This window comes from Prionailurus bengalensis, chromosome E1 (genome assembly GCF_016509475.1).
Source record: "Prionailurus bengalensis isolate Pbe53 chromosome E1, Fcat_Pben_1.1_paternal_pri, whole genome shotgun sequence".
Classification (NCBI taxonomy): Eukaryota; Metazoa; Chordata; class Mammalia; order Carnivora; family Felidae; genus Prionailurus; species Prionailurus bengalensis.
The window spans coordinates 29562318-29583523 of NC_057347.1; the positions used below are offsets into that span (position 1 = coordinate 29562318).

General features: G+C 48.5%; 1 protein-coding gene across 6 annotated transcripts in view; it reads left to right on the top strand.

Annotated features, from left to right (window-relative positions):
- The window catches only part of CE1H17orf67 (chromosome E1 C17orf67 homolog), a 37228-nt gene extending 17131 nt beyond the window's left edge, over positions 1–20097 (top strand). For 5 of the 6 annotated variants that reach the window (XM_043583997.1, XM_043583996.1, XM_043583999.1 and 2 more), the window contains 2 exons: positions 18205–18342; positions 20002–20097. In XM_043583997.1, the coding sequence (XP_043439932.1) occupies positions 18205–18321 (117 nt within the window). In that variant the 3' untranslated portion in view covers positions 18322–18342; positions 20002–20097. Of the gene's footprint in view, positions 1–18204; positions 18343–19928 lie in introns of all 6 variants that reach the window. The other variant, XM_043583995.1, reaches the window with a different exon arrangement.
- Positions 20098–21206: the final 1109 nt, after the last annotated feature.

Here is a 21206-nt window from a genome sequence, read left to right on the forward strand (position 1 = left end):
CCGGAGGGTTTACGTAGAGGCCCCCGAAGGCTTTCTCGGAAACGCCAGGGCCTCCTCCCTTCAAGCTGACCCTGCTGCTGCACCTGAAATCCTGGACTTCTGTCTGGCCTCTCCCCCACCTTGGGTGTCGTGGCTGCCTTCTCCCTTTTGTGGGTTTGTCGAGAGCGTAGTGGGTGACCGGCCAGTCACCGGCCGTGGAAGAGGAGCCATTTGCTCATTTTAGGTGAGCGGTTGGCGTCACAGTGACCCTGGTCCTGCATCGCCATTGAATGTGAGCACTGGACTCGGTGACCCCGTATGACTGTGTGTGTGAGGTTGTGTAGGTATCACATTGTCAGCAGGCCACGAGGAGGCCACGAGGCGGGACCTCTGCCGCAGGGGAGGTGGGGGCTGCTGGGCGGAACTGCCCCACAGGCTCACGTCCGCATGGGAACCAAGGGGTTAAGTTGCCCTGATCTGTGGGGAACCACACTTTCCTGCTCCTTATCTTTTGCCAAGACCACCTGCTGCCTGCCTTGTTTCTCTGTGCAAACCATCTGCTCAGACGTCCCTTTGCTGGGGAAAAGGGCAGGCGGGAGCATTGTCCTGTGTTTTCAGGATTGGAAATGTCATGTGTGTTGTGTATGTGAGACTGTGTGTGTATGTGTAAGGGTGTGTATTGTGTATGTGAGGATATATTGCGTATGCGAGGGTGTGTGTGTGAGGAGGTGTTGTGTATATAAGGATGTGTATACATGTGAGAGTGTGTGTGTCTGTGTGTGTATGCATGAGGGCATGTGAGTATGGAAAGTATGTGTGTATGTGAGTGTGTGTATGTGTGTGTGAGGGTGTGTGTATGTATGGGTGTGTGTACGACTGTGTGTGTGAGGTTGTGTATATCTATGTGAGCGTGTGTGTATGTGTGTATGGTGTATGTATATATGAGGGTGTGTGCATGTATGTTTTGAAAAAGACCTTGCAGAATAATTTTTCAGAAGGTCTGGATTCCAATTCCCTCTCTTCCACTTTTGACTTTGACTTGAGTACCTGAAACATATGAAAGAACGGCGATGGCAAGAGAAGGTCCTCTGGGGCCAGGTTGGAAGGCCACGGCTGACAGCAGCAGAGTTGACTTCCGTTCTGTAGTCAGGAGGAGCCAGCTGGGATTTTAAGCAGGGGAGCGAGGAGATCGGAGCCAGGTGACAGGAGCCATGCAGAGGCCCGGAAACAGCCTCTTCAACGCTGCCCTTCAGATGCCACTCTACATGGGTAATGGGAAATAACATTTTTGGATAGGGTGTCACTCCTCCTTGCCATGGTACTCAGGAGACAGGTGGACGGGGACGAATGAGCAGAGGGAGTCATTTCTGGGGAATGGGTGTGCCCTTGGGACCTGAGCCTTGACTCATGTGCTCACCTCTAACTTGACTCATGTGCTCACCTCTAACTCAAAATCACCAAGAGATGACTGGTTGGGTTATTTTATCTTGCTTCTCCCCTCTGAGGGACTGTGCAAAAGAAAACCTGTTCAGAGAGAGGAGAGGCCGGTGATGGGAGTGAACCATTGGAGTTTTGGGGAGGTATTTGGAATTCAAAATGCAAATGAGTATGAAGATTTGCAGCAGTTGATGAGTATTTACTAAGCGATGTTTATAATCTTGATGTGTGGCTCAAGTATTGGCAGATGTTGGCTTTCTCAAAAATAGAGGCTTTTTGGAGACCGGTTCAGACAAGCTGTGCCCCGCGCGTCCAGGGGGAGGGACTGTTCTGACCCTATGAATCCTGCCTGTGCTTTGCAAGGACTGTTCTCTGACTGTGTGGCGGGAAGAACACGGTGCTATTGGAAAGGTCACTTGTGTGGCCTCGGGTTGTGGGGAGGACTGGTGTCCACCCCAGAGACGGGTAAGCATCCTGTTGGATACTGGCTAGAAGCAGGTAAAACGCCAGTGGGGATGGAGACAGAGGAGCATGGCTCTGGGGAAGAAAACAGGAGGGATGTTGGATGTATGGAGGCCGAGGGGCAGGCAGGGTGGGGGATGTGAAGACGGGTCCGAGAGAGGGAGAAGCAGGTGGGAAGGTGGGGCCTCTGGAGGGCACACCACTGAGAAATTCCTTGTGGTAGCAAATAGCGGATACTTTTATTTTACAGCAGCGCCTGGCGTAAAACAATTTGCCATTGTTTTCTGCTCTCTGCGCCGTCGTTACCCAGACCTTAGGAGCAAGTCTGCTAACACAGTGACGTTGTGTTAGTGGTTCTTCGTGGGGAATGGCAGGCGGGTGGGTGATGCGTTGTGTGGTTGACAAATGAGGGTGGTAATCGCTCGAATCTAGAAGCTGCCATGGTGGCGAAACAGGCCATGAGACTGACTCGGGAGAAACACGGCCCCCGAATCTTCAGGGATTTGGGGGAGTGGATTCTAGACCTCACGGGAATAGGATGGGCACTCCCAGAAGGCTGGGGACAGCCCGTCTGGATTGGGTTTCCACCGAATCACTTTGGAGTCTGCCTTAGGACTAACTACTTCCGTTGGTCAAGACATCCTGTCAGAAAAGCCCTGGTATAATGAAGCCTCAGGACCTTGATGGAGGAAAAAAATCTGCCTGAGCAGAAACTGATGCTGGGAAAGAAGGTCCGGGTTTATGTCTAAAGGGAAGATAGTGGCAACAATATTCTGAGCTCTCCTTGAGTATTTCTCAGTCATGCTTGTGCTTACGTTAATTTTCAGGGTTTGGGTCTGTGCCCTTGCTACTCAGAAGGCGGTCCCCAGCCCTGGCCGCTGCTGGCCTCAGGCGGCCCCTCGCACCTCCAGTCTGCATCTCCTTCCGCCAGCCCTGGGGGTCCCCCGTGTGCTTTGGCTTGAGAGGACTGACTTCCGGTCCTGGAGGGCTAACTGCAAGGGAGGCTCTTGGCCTCTGTTCCCGGTGTCCTGGGGACCAGGAGCCCGCCCATGTTAGTTTCACGTGACACAGCTGATCTCTCTCCCTTCCTTCTGGGCACCCTGCTCATTGGGGTTCCAGTCTTCCAGGACCCTTGCCCTCAGCCTCTCGTCCCCCTTTTTGGTTTCGGTGACTCAATGTGCTTTGGTGAATCCTTAGCCCTTTAAATGCCAGAGTGTCCCAGGGCCTGCCTTCCTGCCTCGTCCAGTCCTGTGAGTTTAAACTTTTTTTTTTTAATGGCCTTTATTTTTTCCTGGTTTGTTTGTTTACTTTTAATATAATTTATTGTCAAATAAACTTTTAAAAAAATGTTTATTTTTGAGAGAGAATGATAGAGCGTGAGCGGGGGAGGGGCAGAGAGAGAGGGAGACACAGAATCTGAAGCAGGCTCCGGGCTCTGAGCTGTCAGCACAGAGCCCGATATGGGGCTTGAGCTCATGAACTGCGAGATCATGACCTGAGCTGAAGTCGGACGCTTAACTGACTGAGCCAGTAAGTGTCCCAGTCCAGTGAGTTTAAATATCACATCTATGGTGATGGCTGCACATGGCCTCACCCGGCGGAGCTCCAGACTCATTTCTGTGACTGTCCACGTGACTGGCAACATTTCACAGGCAGCTCAGACCCAGCAGTCTTAGGTGGGATTCCTGACTGCACCGTCACACGGGCAAATGGTGCCACCTCCTAGTTGTGTGGGCCCCACATCCAGACTCTGGCCACTCCTTCCCCTCCATGGCTGCCAGTGGAGCCCCGAGAGGAGACTGGGCAATCCTCTCTAACCCGCCTCCCTGCTTCCTCTCTGCACCCCTCTGCATCTGTTCTCGACAGGGCAGCAAGAGTCCGATGTTAAAACCGGGGTGCCTGTGGGGCTCAGTCAGTTAAGCAGGTCATGATCTCATGGTTCGTGAGTTCGAGTCCTGCCTCAGGTGAGCCCCACTTCTCTCTCTCCCTCTCTCTCTGCCCCTTGCTCACTTGTACTCTCTCTCTCTCAAAAAAAAAAAAAAAAAAAAAAAAAAAAGAAACCAGTTCTTGTTCCTCCCCTGCTCAAAACTTTCCAATGACTCCCTGCCTTGTGCCCAATAAAATCCACAGTCCTACAGTGGCCTCCAAGACCCTAGGGGTCTGTTAGCCCCCTCCCCTGTCCCCACCTCCATTCCCCTCTGCACGCTGGCCTCCTCACTGTGCCCTCAATATATCAGGCTCACCTGTCCCCTCACTGCTGAAGTAACACTGTGTGGGAAGCAGGGCTTGGTTGATTCTGCAACTTGCTTTTTTTTTTTTTTTCCACTCAACAATACATTTTGTTCTTGCTCATTTTTACCTGAAGCACAGTATAAATGTATTATGCTGTGGTGTCTCCCCCTACTCCCCAATTCATGTGTCGATGTCCTACACCCCAGTGTGATGGCATTCGGCTCCAGAGAGCTCCCTAGCCCTCTCTGTCAAGTGAGGATACAGGGAGAAATGTGTGACCCCAAAGCACACCCCCCCGGCCCTGCTCGTGCCCTAACCTTGGACTTGGAGCCTCCAAACTGTGAGAGGCAAGTTTCTGTGCTTTATAAGCTACCCGGTCTGTAGTGTTTCGTTAGAGCAGCCTGAATGGACTAGGACATATTTCAGCTTACTTGTTTAGCCGTTCCCAGGACAATGGGCATTATTAGTTATTTCCAGTGTGTGATGAAAATCCTTATATGCGTGTGTTTTGCTGAATTCAGTGATAAGAAATGGAATTGCTGAGTCAGAAGGTTTATGCACTTTTAACTGAATTAAATATGGCCAAATTGCCTAATCAACTGTACCAATTTCCACTAGCGCTATGCGTCAGGATCCTTGGGTCCCTACACTTTCAAAATGGAAAGAAATTTTTAATGTTTATTTGTTTATTTTTGAGAGAGAGAGAAAGAGAGACAGAGAGAGTGAATGGGGAGGGGCAGAGAGAGAGGGAGACACAGAATCCGAAGCAGGCTCCAGGCTGCATGCTATCAGCACAGAGCTCCATGTGGGGCTTGAACTCACAAACTGTGAGACCATGACTTGAGCTGAAGTCGGACACCTAACCGACTGAGCCACCCAGGTGCCCCTGGAAAGAAAGAAAGTTTTAAAAGAAACCTCACTTATCTACTCTTCTATCTGTACTTATGTGTGGAGACATGTTCCCAAATAATGGCAGTATTTTCTCAGTGACAAGCTTTGGGACAAATTTTTACTTTCCCCTTTTATACCTTTTGGTATTCCTCAGTGTCTCCATTTCCTATGGCTGCCATAACAAAGTACCACAAATGGGGTGGCTTCTCACAGCAGACATCGATCCTCTCACTGATCTAGAGACTGGAAGTTCGAAGTAAAATGTTGGGGTGGTTGGTTCCTTCTAGGGGGCTCTGAGGGAGAATCCGTTCTGTGCTTCTGCCCCTGCTTCTGATGGTGGCTTCAGTCTTTGGTGTTTTTTGACCTGTCTCTGCGTCCATGATCACATGGCCTTGTGTCCTGTGTGTCCCTGTGTTCAAATTGCACTAATCTCATAAGTACACCAGTCATTGGACTTAGGACCCACCTTAATCCAGTATGATCTCATCTTTGCATGGTTACATCTGCAAAGACCCTATTTCCAAAGAAGGTCACATGTGCAGGTTCCAGATGAACATAAAATTGGGGAGGGGGCACCACTCAGTCCAGTACACTCAGTTTTCTATTTTCTTAAATGTTTATTTATTTTATTAAAAATTTCTTTAATGTGTATTTATTTTTGAGAGATGGAGAGAGACAGAGCATGAGTGGGGGAGGGGCAGAGAGAGGGAGACACAGAATCCCAAGCAAGCTCCAGGCTCTGGGCTGTCCACACAGAGCCTGCTGTGGGGCTTGAACCCACAAACTGTGAGATCATGACTTGAGCTGAAGTGGGATGCTTAACTGACTGAGCCACCCAAGTGCCCCTGTTTATTTATTTATTTTGAGAGAAGGAGAGAGAGAGAGAGAGAGACAGAGACAGAGACAGAGACAGAGAGAGCATGAGCAGGGGAGGGACACAGAGCACAGAGAGAGAGAGAAAGAGAGAGAGAGGGAGCATGAACAGGGGAGGGGGGGGAAGAGAGAGAGAGAGAGAGAGAGAGAGAGAGAATCCCAAGCAGGCTCCCTGCTGTCAGCACAGAGCCTGACAGGCTCTTAGTCCCACAACTGTGAGACCATGACCTGAGCTGAAACCAAGAGTTGGACACTCAACCAACTGAGCCATCCAGGAGCCTCACAGTTTTCTATTTTTATTTAAAAAAAATTTTTTTTTCAACGTTTATTTATTTTGGGGACAGAGAGAGACAGAGCATGAATGGGGGAGGGGCAGAGAGAGAGGGAGACACAGAATCGGAAACCGGCTCCAGGCTCTGAGCCATCAGCCCAGAGCCTGACGTGGGGCTCGAACTCCCGGACGGTGAGATCGTGACCTGGCTGAAGTCGGACGCTTAACCGACTGCGCCACCCAGGCGCCCCAGTTTTCTATTTTTTTTTTTTATTTAAAAAAAAATTTTTTTTTTCAACATTTATTTATTTTTGGGACAGAGAGAGACAGAGCGTGAACGGGGGAGGGACAGAGAGAGAGGGAGACACAGAATCGGAAACAGGCTCCAGGCTCCGAGCCATCAGCCCAGAGCCTGACGCGGGGCTCGAACTCACGGACCGCGAGATCGTGACCTGGCTGAAGTCGGACGCTTAACCGACTGCGCCACCCAGGCGCCCCTCCAGTTTTCTATTTTTAATAAACATATGTATAAGTCTTACAAAAACAACACAGGAGAGGGGCGGTGGTGCTCCAGGGAACTTTATATTTGATGTTTGAATTTTAAATAACAATGCGTTTGTGTAATACTTGTGTAATTATAGATAAAAATTTAAGACCTTCATATTTATTATAGAAAAATTGGAAACCAAGAAAGAATCCAAAGAAGAAAATCAGGTTTCCTCTCCCCAAAGACAGCATTGCCATTTTTTCATGTTTTGCTTTCTAGTCTCCATGTGTATATTTTAAAATAAGTGTGCTCATATTTGATCTATAATTTTGTATCCTGGTTTTTCTTTTAATATGATAACATATGCATTTCCCATATTGTTATAAACTCTTTTTTTTTAATTTTTTTAATATACGAAATTTATTGTCCAATTGGTTTCCATACAACACCCAGTGCTCATCCCAAAAGGTGCCCTCCTCAATACCCATCACCCACCCTCCCCTCCCTCCCACCCCCCATCAACCCTCAGTTTGTTCTCAGTTTTTAACAGTCTCTTATGCTTTGGCTCTCTCCCACCCTAACCTCTTTTTTTTTTCCTTCCCCTCCCCCATGGGTTTCTGTTAAGTTTCTCAGGATCCACCTAAGAGTGAAACCATATGGTATCTGTCTTTCTCTGTATGGCTTATTTCACTTAGCATCACACTCTCCAGTTCCATCCACGTTGCTACAAAAGGCCATATTTCATTTTTTCTCATTGCCACATAGTATTCCATTGTGTATATAAACCACAATTTCTTTATCCATTCATCAGTTGATGGACATTTAGGCTCTTTCCATAATTTGGCTATTGTTGAGAGTGCTGCTATGAACATTGGGGTACAAGTGCCCCTATGCATCAGTACTCCTGTATCCCTTGCATAAATTCCTAGCGGTGCTATTGCTGGGTCATAGGGTAGGTCTATTTTTAATTTTCTGAGGAACCTCCACACTGCTTTCCAGAGCGGCTGCACCAATTTGCATTCCCACCAACAGTGCAAGAGGGTTCCCATTTCTCCACATCCTCTCCAGCATCTATAGTCTCCTGATTTGTTCATTTTGGCCACTCTGACTGGCGTGAGGTGATATCTGAGTGTGGTTTTGATTTGTATTTCCCTGCTAAGGAGCGATGTTGAACATCTTTTCATGTGCCTGTTGGCCATCCGGATGTCTTCTTTAGAGAAGTGTCTATTCATGTTTTCTGCCCATTTCTTCACTGGGTTATTTGTTTTTCGGGTGTGGAGTTTGGTGAGCTCTTTATAGATTTTGGATACTAGCCCTTTGTCCGCTATGTCATTTGCGAATATCTTTTCCCATTCCGCTGGTTGCCTTTTAGTTTTGTCGGTTGTTTCCTTTGCTGTGCAGAAGCTTTTTATCTTCATAAGGTCCCAGTAATTCACTTTTGCTTCTAATTCCCTTGCCTTTGGGGATGTGTCGAGTAAGAGATTGCTACGGCTGAGGTCAGAGAGGTCTTTTCCTGCTTTCTCCTCTAAGGTTTTGATGGTTTCCTGTCTCACATTCAGGTCCTTTATCCATTTTGAGTTTATTTTTGTGAATGGTGTGAGAAAGTGGTCTAGTTTCAACCTTCTGCATGTTGCTGTCCAGTTCTCCCAGCACCATTTGTTAAAGAGACTGTCTTTTTTCCATTGGATGTTCGTTCCTGCTTTGTCAAAGATGAGTTGGCCATACGTTTGTGGGTCTAGTTCTGGGGTTTCTATTCTATTCCATTGGTCTATGTGTCTGTTTTTGTGCCATTGTTATAAACTCTTTATAACAATAATGATACCGAATTACTCTCTTTGTTAGATAGTTGTATCATGTCCACTATTTTTGTTACTAACAACACTCTGAACACTTTTGTTATTAAAGTGCTTTTATTTTTTGTTTCATTTTGTTATTTATTTATTTATTTATTTATTTATTCTTAATAACTTATTTATTTTTTAATTAGCATAATAATGCAAGTTAGTTAGTGTATAGTGCAACAATGATTTCAGGAGTAGATTCCTTAGTGCCCCTTACCCATTTAGCCCATCCCCCTTCCCACAACCCCTCCAGTAACCCTCAGTTTGTTCTCCATATTTATGAGTCTCTTCTGTTTTGTCCCGCCCCCCGGTTTTTATATTATTTTTGTTTCCCTTCCCTTATGTTCATCTGTTTTGTCTCTTAAAGTCCTCATATGAGTGAAGTTATATGATATTTGTCTTTCTCTAATTGCGCTTAGCATAATACCCTCTAGTTCCATCCACATAGTTGCAAATGGCAAGATTTCAGTCTTTTTGATTGCCGGGTAGTACTCCATTGTATACATATACCACATCTTCTTTATCCATTCATCCATCGATGGACATTTGGGCTCTTTCCATACTTTGGCTATTGTCAATAGTGCTGCTATAAACATGGGGGTGCATGTGTCCCTTCGAAACAGCACATCTGTATCCCTTGGATAGATGCCTAGTAGTGCAATTGCTGGGTCATAGGGTAGTTCTATTTTTAGTTTTTTTGAGGAACCTCCATACTGTTTTCCAGAGTGGCTGCACCAGCTTGCATTCCCACCAACAATGCAAAAGAGATCCTTTCTCCACATCCTCTCCAACATCTGTTGTTGCCTGAGTTGTTCATGTTAGCCATTCTGACAGGTGTGAGGTGGTATCTCATTGTGGTTTTGATTTGTATTCCCCTGATGATGAGTGATGTGGAGCATTTTTTCATGTGTCAGTTGGCCATCTGGATGTCTTCCTTGGAGAAGTGTCTATTCATGTCTGTTGCTTACTCACTGGATTATTTGTTTTTTGGGTATTGAGTTGGATAAATTCTTTATAGACTTTGGATACTTCAAAGTGCTTTTAATATTTTGGACTATTTGCTAAGGAGAGATTCTCAGAGAGTAAATTACCGAATCCAAGGATATGAATTTTTTTTTAATGTTTATTTATTTTTGAGAGAGAGAGAGACAAAGCACGAGCGGGGGAGGGGTGGCAGATAGGGAGACACAGATTCCGAAGCAGGCTCCAGGCTCGTGCTGTCAGCAGCACAGAGCCTGACACGGGGCTCGAACTCATGGACTGCGAGATCATGACCTGAGCCAAAGTCGGATGCTCAACTAACTGAGCCACCCAGGTACCCCAGGATATGAATATTTTTAAAGCTTTTAGTGTATATTATCAAATTGCTTTCCAAAAGGTCTTTCTTTCTTTCTTTCTTTCTTTCTTTCTTTCTTTCTTTCTTTTTCTTTCTTTCTTTCTTTCTTTCTTTCTTTCTTTCTTTCTTTCTCATTCGTAAGAGACTCACCTTAAATGATGCCTTTCTGGGGACGCCTCCCTGATGTCCCTACCCTCCTACCATGAATGAGAGCATCCCTTTGCATAAAACTCACAGCCCAAGTTAGCTATTTTTGACTTTTATTTTTTTAATCTGTATCTCCTACTAGACTGTTCTATACTGCTTGAGCAGATGGACTCTTTGTTGCACATCTGGGTCCCCAGCACCAAGGACAGTATTTGACATTTGCTAGATGCTTATTATACTTATTCCCATTCCTCTTTCTTTCTTTCTTTTCCTTCCTTCCTTCCTTCCTCCCTCCCTCCCTCCTTTTCTCTTCCTTCCTTCCTTCCTTCCTTCCTTCCTTTCCTACCCCCATCCCTCCCTTCTCTTCCTCCCTCCTTCCCTTCCTTCCTTCCTTCTTTCTCTTCAGGGAGAAATTTTGTAAGTAGGCCATAACTCTGCCCTATAACCGGGAGGTTATTTCAAAGAAATCTTTTCTATGGCCTCACTTAAATCCATTAAATTTCTCCTAATCATCCCAAAATTTAGGGAAGAAATTATCTGCCAACTGCTGGGGTAAGCCATGGAAATTCTTTAGAAAGATGACATCTGAGCTAAAATGATGTCTTTTGTGAGTGCATTGGTAAGTGCTCATGTGCCCTGGGAATATGCTTTCCATTTTGGCCTGTGTTCCTTTAAGGAATGTTCTTGTTGGTCAAGTATAAATCATATTAGCTTTATTGTAAGTAAGTCTTTTAAAAGTATGCTTTTGTGTTTAGCCCCTTGATAAATATATGTAGTAAGTACTACTCTTTTGTCCCCCATGATCTCAAAGGCCAGGTTGAAGTGATTGTGATGTAAATTGGACACATCACCAATCTGCCTTGTGTTAGGCCTAAACCTTCTGGTGTCCCCAGGGAGTTAAGTTCTGGGCTACCTTTCTGCCTATGTGCTTACCTTGCTCCTACTCGTGAGCAAGATAATTCATCCAATGTTGATGGGCTCTTAATTTCATGCAAATGTCAGAGGAAGGATTTTTCCTTCTTGGAACAAGTTCCTGCCTTGATAGATTAACTGTCCACTTTATGTTTCTCAGCTTAGATCAGGGCCCAGTGGGTATTTAATTTCATTATCACACCTCCAGTGCCATAATAAAGGATCACTTCCAATTTCCGCTCTAATTACTGAGAAATTATTTGCTTAAATCGTAACAGTTGGCATTGGACGTGGAATGCAGATATTAGTTTCTGTGTTGCTTTTAATTTTTTTTCCCCTTAAAAGAAAGGAATCTAAAAAAATTAAAACTTATTTTCCATCTATCCCTTCTTTCTCGATCCAGGAACATTTGAGTTTATCATTAATGCCGGGTCATTACCAACTCTGCCAATGCAATTGTTGAATTTGTGGTTTTCAGCAGATTTGCAGCTTGGCTTTTCATCTTTGACTAATGATTGCTTTTCGGCCTTTGTGGCATATCCATTTTCCTAACATTTCAAATAAATAGGGAAATGTCATGGAAACCAGCGCTCATTTCTTTCTCTCTCTCTGTGTGTGTCTGTTTTGGTTGTTCTTCTTCAACGATGATTTCAGCTGCTATTTAGGAGTGTGAAATATAGATTACCCTCTGATGCTTTTTATGTACGTTTGGCTCGGGCCTTTATAATGAGTGGATCAACACAGATGTCTAGGAAACTTCCAAGGAGGATTTCGAAAGGTTACGGAAAAAGAGCAGTCATTTCATTTATTTGTTTGTACGTTTCTCCAATGGTTTTTTTATTCAGGTCCTACTATGTGCCAAGCGCCGAGCCATGTACTAGGTAGCCCTTGGTCCCTGCCATCAAAAAGCCAGTTGGAGGTTTGGCTGATTAGGACAGGGATTAAGTGGGCAAGGAGGCAAATGAGCATATAATGGTAAGAAGTGTACAAATGCTCTATACCAGTGGTGCCTGAGCGATCTCATCAGAAAAGTCGGTAAGTATGGAAGCTGTCAGGTTTTTCAAAATTCTCATTTCTCCTCGAAAGCTTGAAGTTTATCGCTTTAGTAACTAATACTGGCAGTTGTTTTCCTTGAAGTGACAGGCTCACTTTGTTCATTTTCAAGGAGATGCCTGCCAAACACAGCGAGTTCTGTCCTTGACATCAGCAATCACTCAAGGGTTCTTCTTTTTATTTATTTATTTTTATGTTTATTTTTGAGAGAGCAAGCACGAGTGGAGGAGGGGCAGAGAGCGAGGGGGACAGAGGATCCAAAGCAGGTTCCGTGCCGACAGCAGCGAGCCCGATACAGGGCTTGAACTCCCGAACCGTGAGATCGTGACCTGAGCTGAAGTCTGATGCTCAACCGACTAGGCCATCCAGGCGCCCCTCATAAGGGCTATTCTTTGAGGAGGCTGTCGTACTTGGTCATGCGATAGAAGTGCTGTCTTCATGCTTCCCGTTGGGTCGCTTTCTTCCGCTTCACGGGGTGGGAGGTGTTCTTCAGGGAAACTGGCATTTGAAGAACGTTCTGTATTTATTCATGGATTTTAACTGTGAGTGTGTGATGGTGAAAGATACGAGGACAGTGATAGTGGTTGTCACTGCCCTGACTCTGGTTAAGGCACCTGTTTTACCCACCAGTGCACACAATGAAAAGGCAAGTAATGTCTTGGGATTATTCTAAAGAGAGTTTCTGACCTCGTGGACCCCCGAGGGGAGCACAGACCAGAGCTACTTTCGTCTTTCACCCAACCAGCACTTATTGACAGGCTCCTGTGGACCAGTTCCTGGGAGAGAGGCACCCCCCACAGCCTCAAGTCAGGCTCAGATCTTTCTTATTTAAGAGTATCCACAAGGAATCGGGCAGAGCTTGATGAAGAGACTTTTTGCAAAGGCATGGCAGCATTCAGGTCACCCAGCAAGAGTCGATGATAAAGGATCCGGGGCTAACAGCCCCTGGGCTTGATGGGGGAAAGGAAGGTTCCCAGAACAGGAGAGGGCAGCCCCCTAGGAGCAGTGGCCTTCAGGAGACAATGCAGCCAGCCGGCCCGCTGGAACTCCTCCGGAGGCACCATGGGAGGACACACCGTGGCCTCTCTCACCCCTACCTCTAATCCCCTGCTGGCATCTCTATGCCAAACCCACCGGGAAGCCCCAGGTAAGGGAGTCTGGTTGCACTTTTAGGCCAGCCTCTTACTGCACAGGCCCAGGTGAAGGAGGGGAGGAATGGATTTAGACGGGCAGATGGAAACTACGTATGTGGTACAGAACTTGTATCATCTCATTGAATCCTGGCAACCCAGGGAAGTAAGTGCTAGCAGCATCCCTGTCTTGCAGATGGACCGGAGAGGTCAAGTGATATCGGCAGGGTGTGGATTTGAGCAGACCCCCACCCAGGCTCACACCTGGACCTCTTTGCCTCTCTCCCACACCGTCTGGCTCACAGGCAAGGAGACGGCAACATGGGCTTTCTTCGGTGAGCTGCTCACACTGAACGGTAGAGTAAGGATCACTGTGTGCTGGGAAGACTCTGTTCTTTATTTACAAGACCCCACATTGCCTTCCTTTCCCCCCAATTCTTCTTCTTCCGCCCAAAGACTCCCCAGACAGGCAAATTATAAAGATATACAATGATTGTCTCCTCGGCATTGCATTTGGCCACATACTTGTTTACTAAATAAAATATGTTTTTCTTTTTAAGCTAGCTAAAGAAAATATTCTTGAGTAGGGTTAGTTCTTAAAGCAATAAACAGAAAACATGAGCATATAATAAAATCAAAGAATGACAGCATGTCAGGGCTGGAAAGGACCTTGGGCTGTGTCCTTATTTATTCCAGGCAATCTTTGGAGCACACACCCCAAACTGCCCCAAACACAGGATTTAGCCCCAACTCACAGATGTGTCCTGCTGCTGGGGATTCACCGTACACACACAGTGGGGTCCTGCCGGAGCCTCTCACCATCCGCCCCCTCTCTGGCCGCCCCACAGACCCCCTGCCTGGGACGAGTCAGATGAGAACTTGATAAAACAAATTCAAGCTGCATGGTTCCTGTGGGAAAGAAAATTCAGGAAAATTAGGCACTTTATAATTCATGCCTTTGCACAGTCATTATTTTTTTTTTTTAGGGGCACCTGGCTGACTTAGTCGGTTAAACATCCGACTTCAGCTCATGTCATGATCTCATGGTCCGTGAGTTCGAGCCCCACGTCGGGCTCTGCACTGACAGCTCAGAGCCTGGAGCCGGCTTTGGATCCCGTGTCTCCCTCTCTCTCTGCCCCTCCCCTGCTCATGCTCTGCCTCTCTCTCCTTCAAAAATGAATAAATGTTTAAAAACTTAAAAAAAAATTTTAGAGCTATGTTTAATACAAGATGCAGACTTCCTAGAGGATTTCATAGAGACTGAAAAACTTAAAGTTCTAAACTGGATCATCTCTTAAAGCTTTATCGACACCATAGGAGGGTGTTCAGGATTTGGGATTTTTATGATATCGATACATACCAAAATAGTTTAATCCTGTACAGATATTACTGAATATGACTACTCCCTCCCGGGGTGAGATGCCACTTCTCTGATTATTTGCCTGCTTTTGGGTTATAAATTGTTTATGTGGATCTGTTTCATACGTTCTGATGGTTCACATCCCATCATTACGGCACCCGGGCTTCATTCAGGGCAATGTCAACGGCATACATCCTCCAAGTTAAAAGTCATTCCCAATCTCCACCTACTCTCTTTTGAGGAGAAAACATCAAGTTCATGTGCCCACATTTGAGCCCGCCCACATGGCACCTCCACTAAAAAATGTGATGTGGGCCAATTAAGTCCTTACTCTCAGGGACAGAGGTCACTGCCCACCAGAGTGACCAGGGCTGTGCTGGGGGACATCCAGGGAGCGCTGGGGTCTCAGGGAACCTGAGAAGGCTTCCTGGAGGAAGTAACATCTAAGCTGAGGCCTGCGAAGTCGGGTAGAAGTGTGATGGGAGAAAGAGAAGGCACGTGGGTGTTCTAGGCAGAGAGAATAGCGTAGGGTGAGAGAGCAGGGCCAGTGTGGCCCATCCAGGGAAAGCTCGGGGGGCAGGGGGTTGATGGTGAGGGGAGGTCAGAAGATAGGCAAGACCAGATCACAGGGAGCCCCACAAACCACATTAAGTGATTAGAATTTTCTCCTGAGCCCCGTGGGAGCCATTCAAGTATTTTAAGCAAGGAAGCAACATGGGTAGATTTTTTTTTTTTTTTTGAAATCACTTTTTCTGGGTAGTCTGGGTGGTGTTCAGCACCACTTCTCTGTTCGCACCAGGAGGTGGAGAGACGAGGTATGTGGGGAAGGAAGACACTTTTGTCACCGAGGGAGGAGAAGTAACACTTTCCCTCTTAAGAAGCAACCTGCTGATTTATCATTTTTTCTGTTTTGTGTATCAATTACACGAGGTAATACGACGAGAAACAATGTGGGATAGCCCACAGCCTGAGCTGGTTCTGTTGAGGACCGAGCTGTGTTGGGAAGAGAAGACCACCCACCCTGGACGTGACCCTCAGGTGTATGAAGACCGAGCTTGGGCAAACAGGGAGGAGGGCGGGGAGAGGGCCACTGCACGCAGAGCAAACAGTGGTCCTCCCGAGGCCGGGTCCCGGTGCTCAGCTTCTCTGCCCCAGACCTCAGAAGCATCTGTTATTTGTGTTCTCTGCTCCCTTCTTCTGGCAACAGCGCGTCCCTTGTGCCCATCATCCTGGCGCGGCTGCTGGCTTCCTCCACCCCGTCCCCCATCCAGCCTGCACCTGCTCTGCCCAGCTCAGGTGGCTGGCCCCCGTGGACCACACTGCCAGCTTCCCTGGCAGGCTGACTTCTGCTTGGGCGAGGCAGGAGATGGGGGGCAAGAGGAGAGAGACGATGGGGCATTTGTTCCCCGCTCCCTCCCTGCCCTGCAGAGGCTGCGCCCCTCCACAACCCTGCAGGTCTAGGCACATCCATGGTTTCCCTCTATTGCTAGTCCTTGGGTGTTGGAAGGTTCTTTGGTGGTTCCCTTAACCCTGTCCACATGGCCCCTTCGGTAAAGTCCCTTGAGGTGAACCGTGTGAGGGAGAAAGTGATTCTAGAGAAGCTCAGAGATCAACACGGCTGTGGTGACAGCCGTGGAGCCGGGCAGGAGACAGGGCCTCTCTCTGTCGTGAAGCATGGGGAAACGGACTGAAAAACTTAAAGTTCTAAACTGGATCATCTCTTAAAGCTTTATCGACACCATAGGAGGGTGTTCAGGATTTGGGATTTTTATGATATCGACACATACCAAAATGTATGTACAGGGAGCTGCCCTCACCTGCCGGCTACAGTGATGCTATTCAGAGCTGCAGCCCAGCTCACCTGCTCCTCCTTCCCGGTGGGTGGTGCCGGTGAAGGCCTGAGGACAGCCGTGGCCCCTTTGAGCAGCACTTTGGACCAGTCACTGTCAGGCTGTAGCAGAGATGGTGGGGGCAGGTGAGACGTGGGGTGGAGGGAGGGGGGGCAGGGTGAGGAGTGGAGGGGTGAGGAGGCTGTCATAGCCTGGGTGGGTGGCACTGAGGACCCGACCCACAGACATGGCGGCAATGAAGGGGGAGCATCTGGGACCATGAGGAGTTGACTCGAAGTCCTCATGCCCCGTGTCACACGAGTTTGGGGGTGAGGGAGACGAGGAGGGTCCGCATTCTGGCTTGCGTTCCTGAGTAGATGGTTCCAGCGATGGACACGCCAGACGGTGAGCTGCTCTCCGCTGTGAACACGTCCACGTGCAGGGCTGGCTGCATTTCATGGAAATGGGATCACACAGTATGTGGTTCTTCGTGACCAGCTTCTTTCACTTAGCATCGTGTTTCCAAGGTTCATCCCTGTCGAGGCACGTGTCAGTACCTTATTCCTTTTTATGGCCAAATGATATTCCATCGTATGGAGGTACCACATTTCGTTTATCCGTTCATCAGTTGATGGATATTTGGGCTGTTTCCACTTTGTGGCTATGATGAGTGATGCCGCTCTGAACACCGTGTGCACAGTTAGTATTTCTGTTGGGCATGTACCTAGGAGTGCAATCACCAGGTCACATGGTCGCTCTGTGTTTGACATTTTGAGGTTAAGCTATGCTTAACATTTTGAGGACCCCTTTTTTGGTTGTAAAGTCTCTTTTGTTTGATAATAGTATAGCGACTTCAGCTTTCTTATAGTTATCCCTTGCCTTTTATTTATTTATTTATTTTCCCCCTCGCCTTTTAAAAAAGATGATCTTTTTAAATCACAAATGCATGCAGCCATAAATAATATTTTATTTAGCGATGCATGTTTTGAGACTTTAAAGCATGATGTTACGCTGTGAATGTTGTTCTTCTTGGATTTGTTCTTTCACTCAACATGCTATTTCTTTTTAAAAGTTTATTTATTTATTTCGAGAGAGACAGAAGACAGCGTGAGTGGGACAGGGTCAGAGAGAGACGAGACAGAGAATCCCAAGCAGGCTCAGTGCAGAGCCTGATGTGGGGCTCAAACTCACGAAACTGTGAGATCATAACCTGAGCTGAAGCCAAGAGTCAGACACTTAACCCCAGGTGCCCCTCAACGCTATTTCTAAGACTCACTATGTCAGATGTAGCTGTAGTTAATTCATGTTCACTGCTGTATAATATTCCATGGGGTGACCCTACCACAGTTTATGTATCCACCCTCCTGTCCGTGGCTGTTTGGCACAGTGCTAGCGTTTTGTCACTACAAGTTTATTGCTTCTGTGAACATTCTTACACGACTCCTGATACACGTTTCTCTTGTTCTCAGAGTGACCAGCAGCACCGGCATTGGCTGGAAACTTGCCCAAAGTGTAATAAGGTCTGGAGCCCAAGCCCAGACTCGCTGAATCAGAAACTCCCAGCAGTCTGTGTTTTGACAAGGCCCCCAGGTGCTTCTGATGCCTGCCAGCGTTTGAGGACCACTGCGTAGGGGCATCATTGAGGAGCGGGATTTCCGGATTGCAGGCCACTAATTGTTTTTCAGAGTGGTATTTCCATGCTACACCCCATTAGTGTGTGTGAGTTCCCATAGACACACACCCTTTCAGCCCTAGGTTGTCAGATTTCTTTATTTTGCCCATCAGCTGGGCCCGTCTGACTGCTTTTCCCTGCGGAGAGGCATAGGCATGGCGGGTTCCCCGCTGGTCTGGCCTCCCAGCCTTCCTTAGCCTGGTCGCCCTGTCTCGGGAGCACGGCCGTGCCGTGCTGCACGAGCTCAGCTGTTGCTGAAAAGCCGCTCTGCTGTGTGGGTTTGTTTTGACAGGAGTACATGCATCATCTGCTCCGCCTGGAGCACCGGGCCGAGGAGCAGTTCCTGGAGCACTGGCTGAATCCTCACTGCAAGCCCCACTGTGACAGGAACGTGGTCCATCCCGTGTGAGGGTCTCGGGACCAGCCTCTGGTACGTTCCTCCCCCCACCAGGCCTTCTGGTTTAGGGGGACGGCGGGGGATGGCACACGCATGGCTCAGAGGATTTCGAGAGCCGTCTGGTTAGCCGGGTGTGGGCTGGGGAAGTGGCAGGAACCAGGCAGGGGTGAGAGGCGGCAGCCAGGTGGAGAGGGGCTCTGGGCACACACCAGGGAGCCTGACCCCTACTGACTCACCAAGAGATCCCAAACAGGGGAGGGCTGTGACCCTGTTTGCTGTCCAGAAAGGTCACACTGGAATGCAAATCTGGAGAAGTATGGCTTGTGGAGACTCGGGTCTTTGCAGGTGGGGTCAACAACCCTGGGCCTGACCAGTGACATCCATTACGACCATCACCACCGTCACCAGGACCAGCAACTTCTTTCCTTCCTTCCCCTAGCCTTCTGGCCTGGGGGTCTGCCCGGCCCATCCGTTCCGCCTCCCCCTTGCCCTGGGTTTGCTCTTTTAGGCCCCTGAACTGGACTGTCAGCACCTGCACAGTCCACCGGGCACCTCTGCTCCCTCGCGAGGCAGCTTGCTTCTTTCCTCCAGGTCTCTCTCCTCCTTCCCAGATCCTATTAGATAAAGTAGCAAATCCCTTCAGAGGGTGAGCCTAGCGGCTGTAGTTGCTCCTGTGTAATTTTTACGGACAGAGCAGGACAGGATATAACTGGGTGGTTTATCATCAGTGGTTGGGAGAAATCTTCTGTCTTCATTGTTGTTGATTTGGTGCTACTGCGAGCCGACCGAGGAACACTCCCTCTAGAGTATCGCTCTTTGTAATTTGCAGAGTGCTCTCACATAAACTCTCCTCTTTGGTCCTCTTCGCACCTCTGTGCCGTTTGAGGGCTTACGGTTTAACCCCATGTAATGGAGGAGCTAACTGGGCAGGATTACGCCCTAACTCATGCTGGGCAGTGGTAGGGATGTCAGTCTTCTGGCGACACCACACCCCGCACCCTCCCTGTGGACTCCCCTGGAGTCCCTCCGAGGGACAGTCAGCAAACAGTGAGGGGAACATCTGCTTGAGGGGTAGGAGCTGGACTGACATCCCTCCAGAAAGGGAGGCACCTGTTACTGTTGTGGGAAGAGTGGTTTGTGGGCGAGCGTGCCCCGCGGCAGCTCCCTCCTCTGCCCCTGGGTGGGATGGGCCCTGCTGCTGAGCCCGCCCCCGGGTGTGGACCTCCGGCTCCCGCAAAACCCAGATTGCAGCGAGGCCTCATGGCAGGCAGCTCGCACTTACAGGGAAACAAGGAAGCGGCGGCCGAGGGGCGGGGCTCACCAACTTGGAATGCGGAGTCAGGGAGCGCTCCGATCATGAAATCTGATCCCGGGAAAAAGTGTCCAATTTCTCTCTGTCTCCTCATCTGCAAAACGAGGGTAATAAGGGCCCCTCCCTCACGTGGTTGTTCTGAGCATTAAAAAAAAGTCAGCGCGTGGCAAACGGTGGCGGCCTGGCACACACGGGGGAAGTGCTCGGAAACGACAGCTTGCCGGCTGTTTCCCTCTCCTCCTCCTCTTCCTCCCCTCTCCTTTTTATCCACAGGATCCTCACAGTTTATTCTCTCCTTCTTTTCCAGCAAGCATTTTCACAAGCACCCACCTGGCTACTGTCGAAACAGGACGAGGCTCCTTCTTTCGTTTGTTTTTCAGTTGCGGAAATGGATGGGTTCAGACCTTGTGAGCTGTGGGCACAGCAGAGGTTGCTTTGGGGATTGATGGCAAATATATACACGCTGCTTCATTTTACTAACCTGTGTCAGTCACTAAAGCCAATAGCTTAACGTATAACGTCCCCCCCCCCCCCCCCCCCCCCCCCCCCCCCCCCCCCCCCCCCCCCCCCCCCCCCCCCGCCATGGTCTTCCTACAGGTTTGATTGGGTGGGCAGAAGGGGGAGCTTCCCTGGGGCTGATGAGCGGGCAGTTGGGGCAAGCTGCCCACCCTGACAACTCGAGGAAGTCTTGCACTGAGGAGTGAAGCTCACCAGGGGGTCGGTGGGGGGGACGGGCGCTGCGGAGCTGCTTGGTCATCTACTGTCCCGCCCCCCCCCCCCCCCACCGCCCTGTCTGCTTTAATAAACGTTGGTGTTAAACCTGCTGTCTGCGTGTCTCCTCTCTTCTCTCCAAGAAGAAAAGCTGAGATGACCTCCCCCCACCCCGTGTATCTTTGTGAATCCAGCATCGAAAGCTTACGGTTCTGTGAATACGTGGATGAAAATCCAAGCACCCAGCAGCTTTTCACGAGGGCCATCCCTTTTGGTAAAGAGATGACTTTCCCAAGGCCTGCTCTGGAAGTAGAGCCATCGCGGCATAGCAGGTGCACCGGCTGGTCTTCTAGCCAAGGATACATTTTGGGTGTGGAAAGGGGGTGGCGGCTCCTAAATCCCTCACGTGCCCACAACTCCCAGAGTCAGAGATTGCTCTGTCAAAGAGCAACAAAATCAGAACTGGGGAGGGCACGGGAAAATGGACCGAACGGTCCCAGGGAGAATCTGGCATCCTCAAAAAGAGGTAAGGAGAGATGCCCATGTACCCTGGGCTACTAGGGGAGGGCCCGCCTCTGTTCCCGAGGGAGCCTGGGCGGGCTTGTCTAGGGAGAAGTTCCAGAGGGTCTCGGGGCCTAGCTCTGCACAAGGGTTTTTCCATACACGACCTTGTTGAATCATCACACCTACTCTACACGGTAAATGTGGTTATTATTCCCACTTTAGAGATGAGAAAACAGGTTTACAGCATTTAGATGGTGTATTCATTTTCAGTCTTGGCTGTAACAAAGTACCAGAAACTTAGTGGCTTAGAACAACGTGGCTTTATCGCCTTACGCAGGGCTGCGTTGTTCTCTACAGGCTCTAAGGGTGA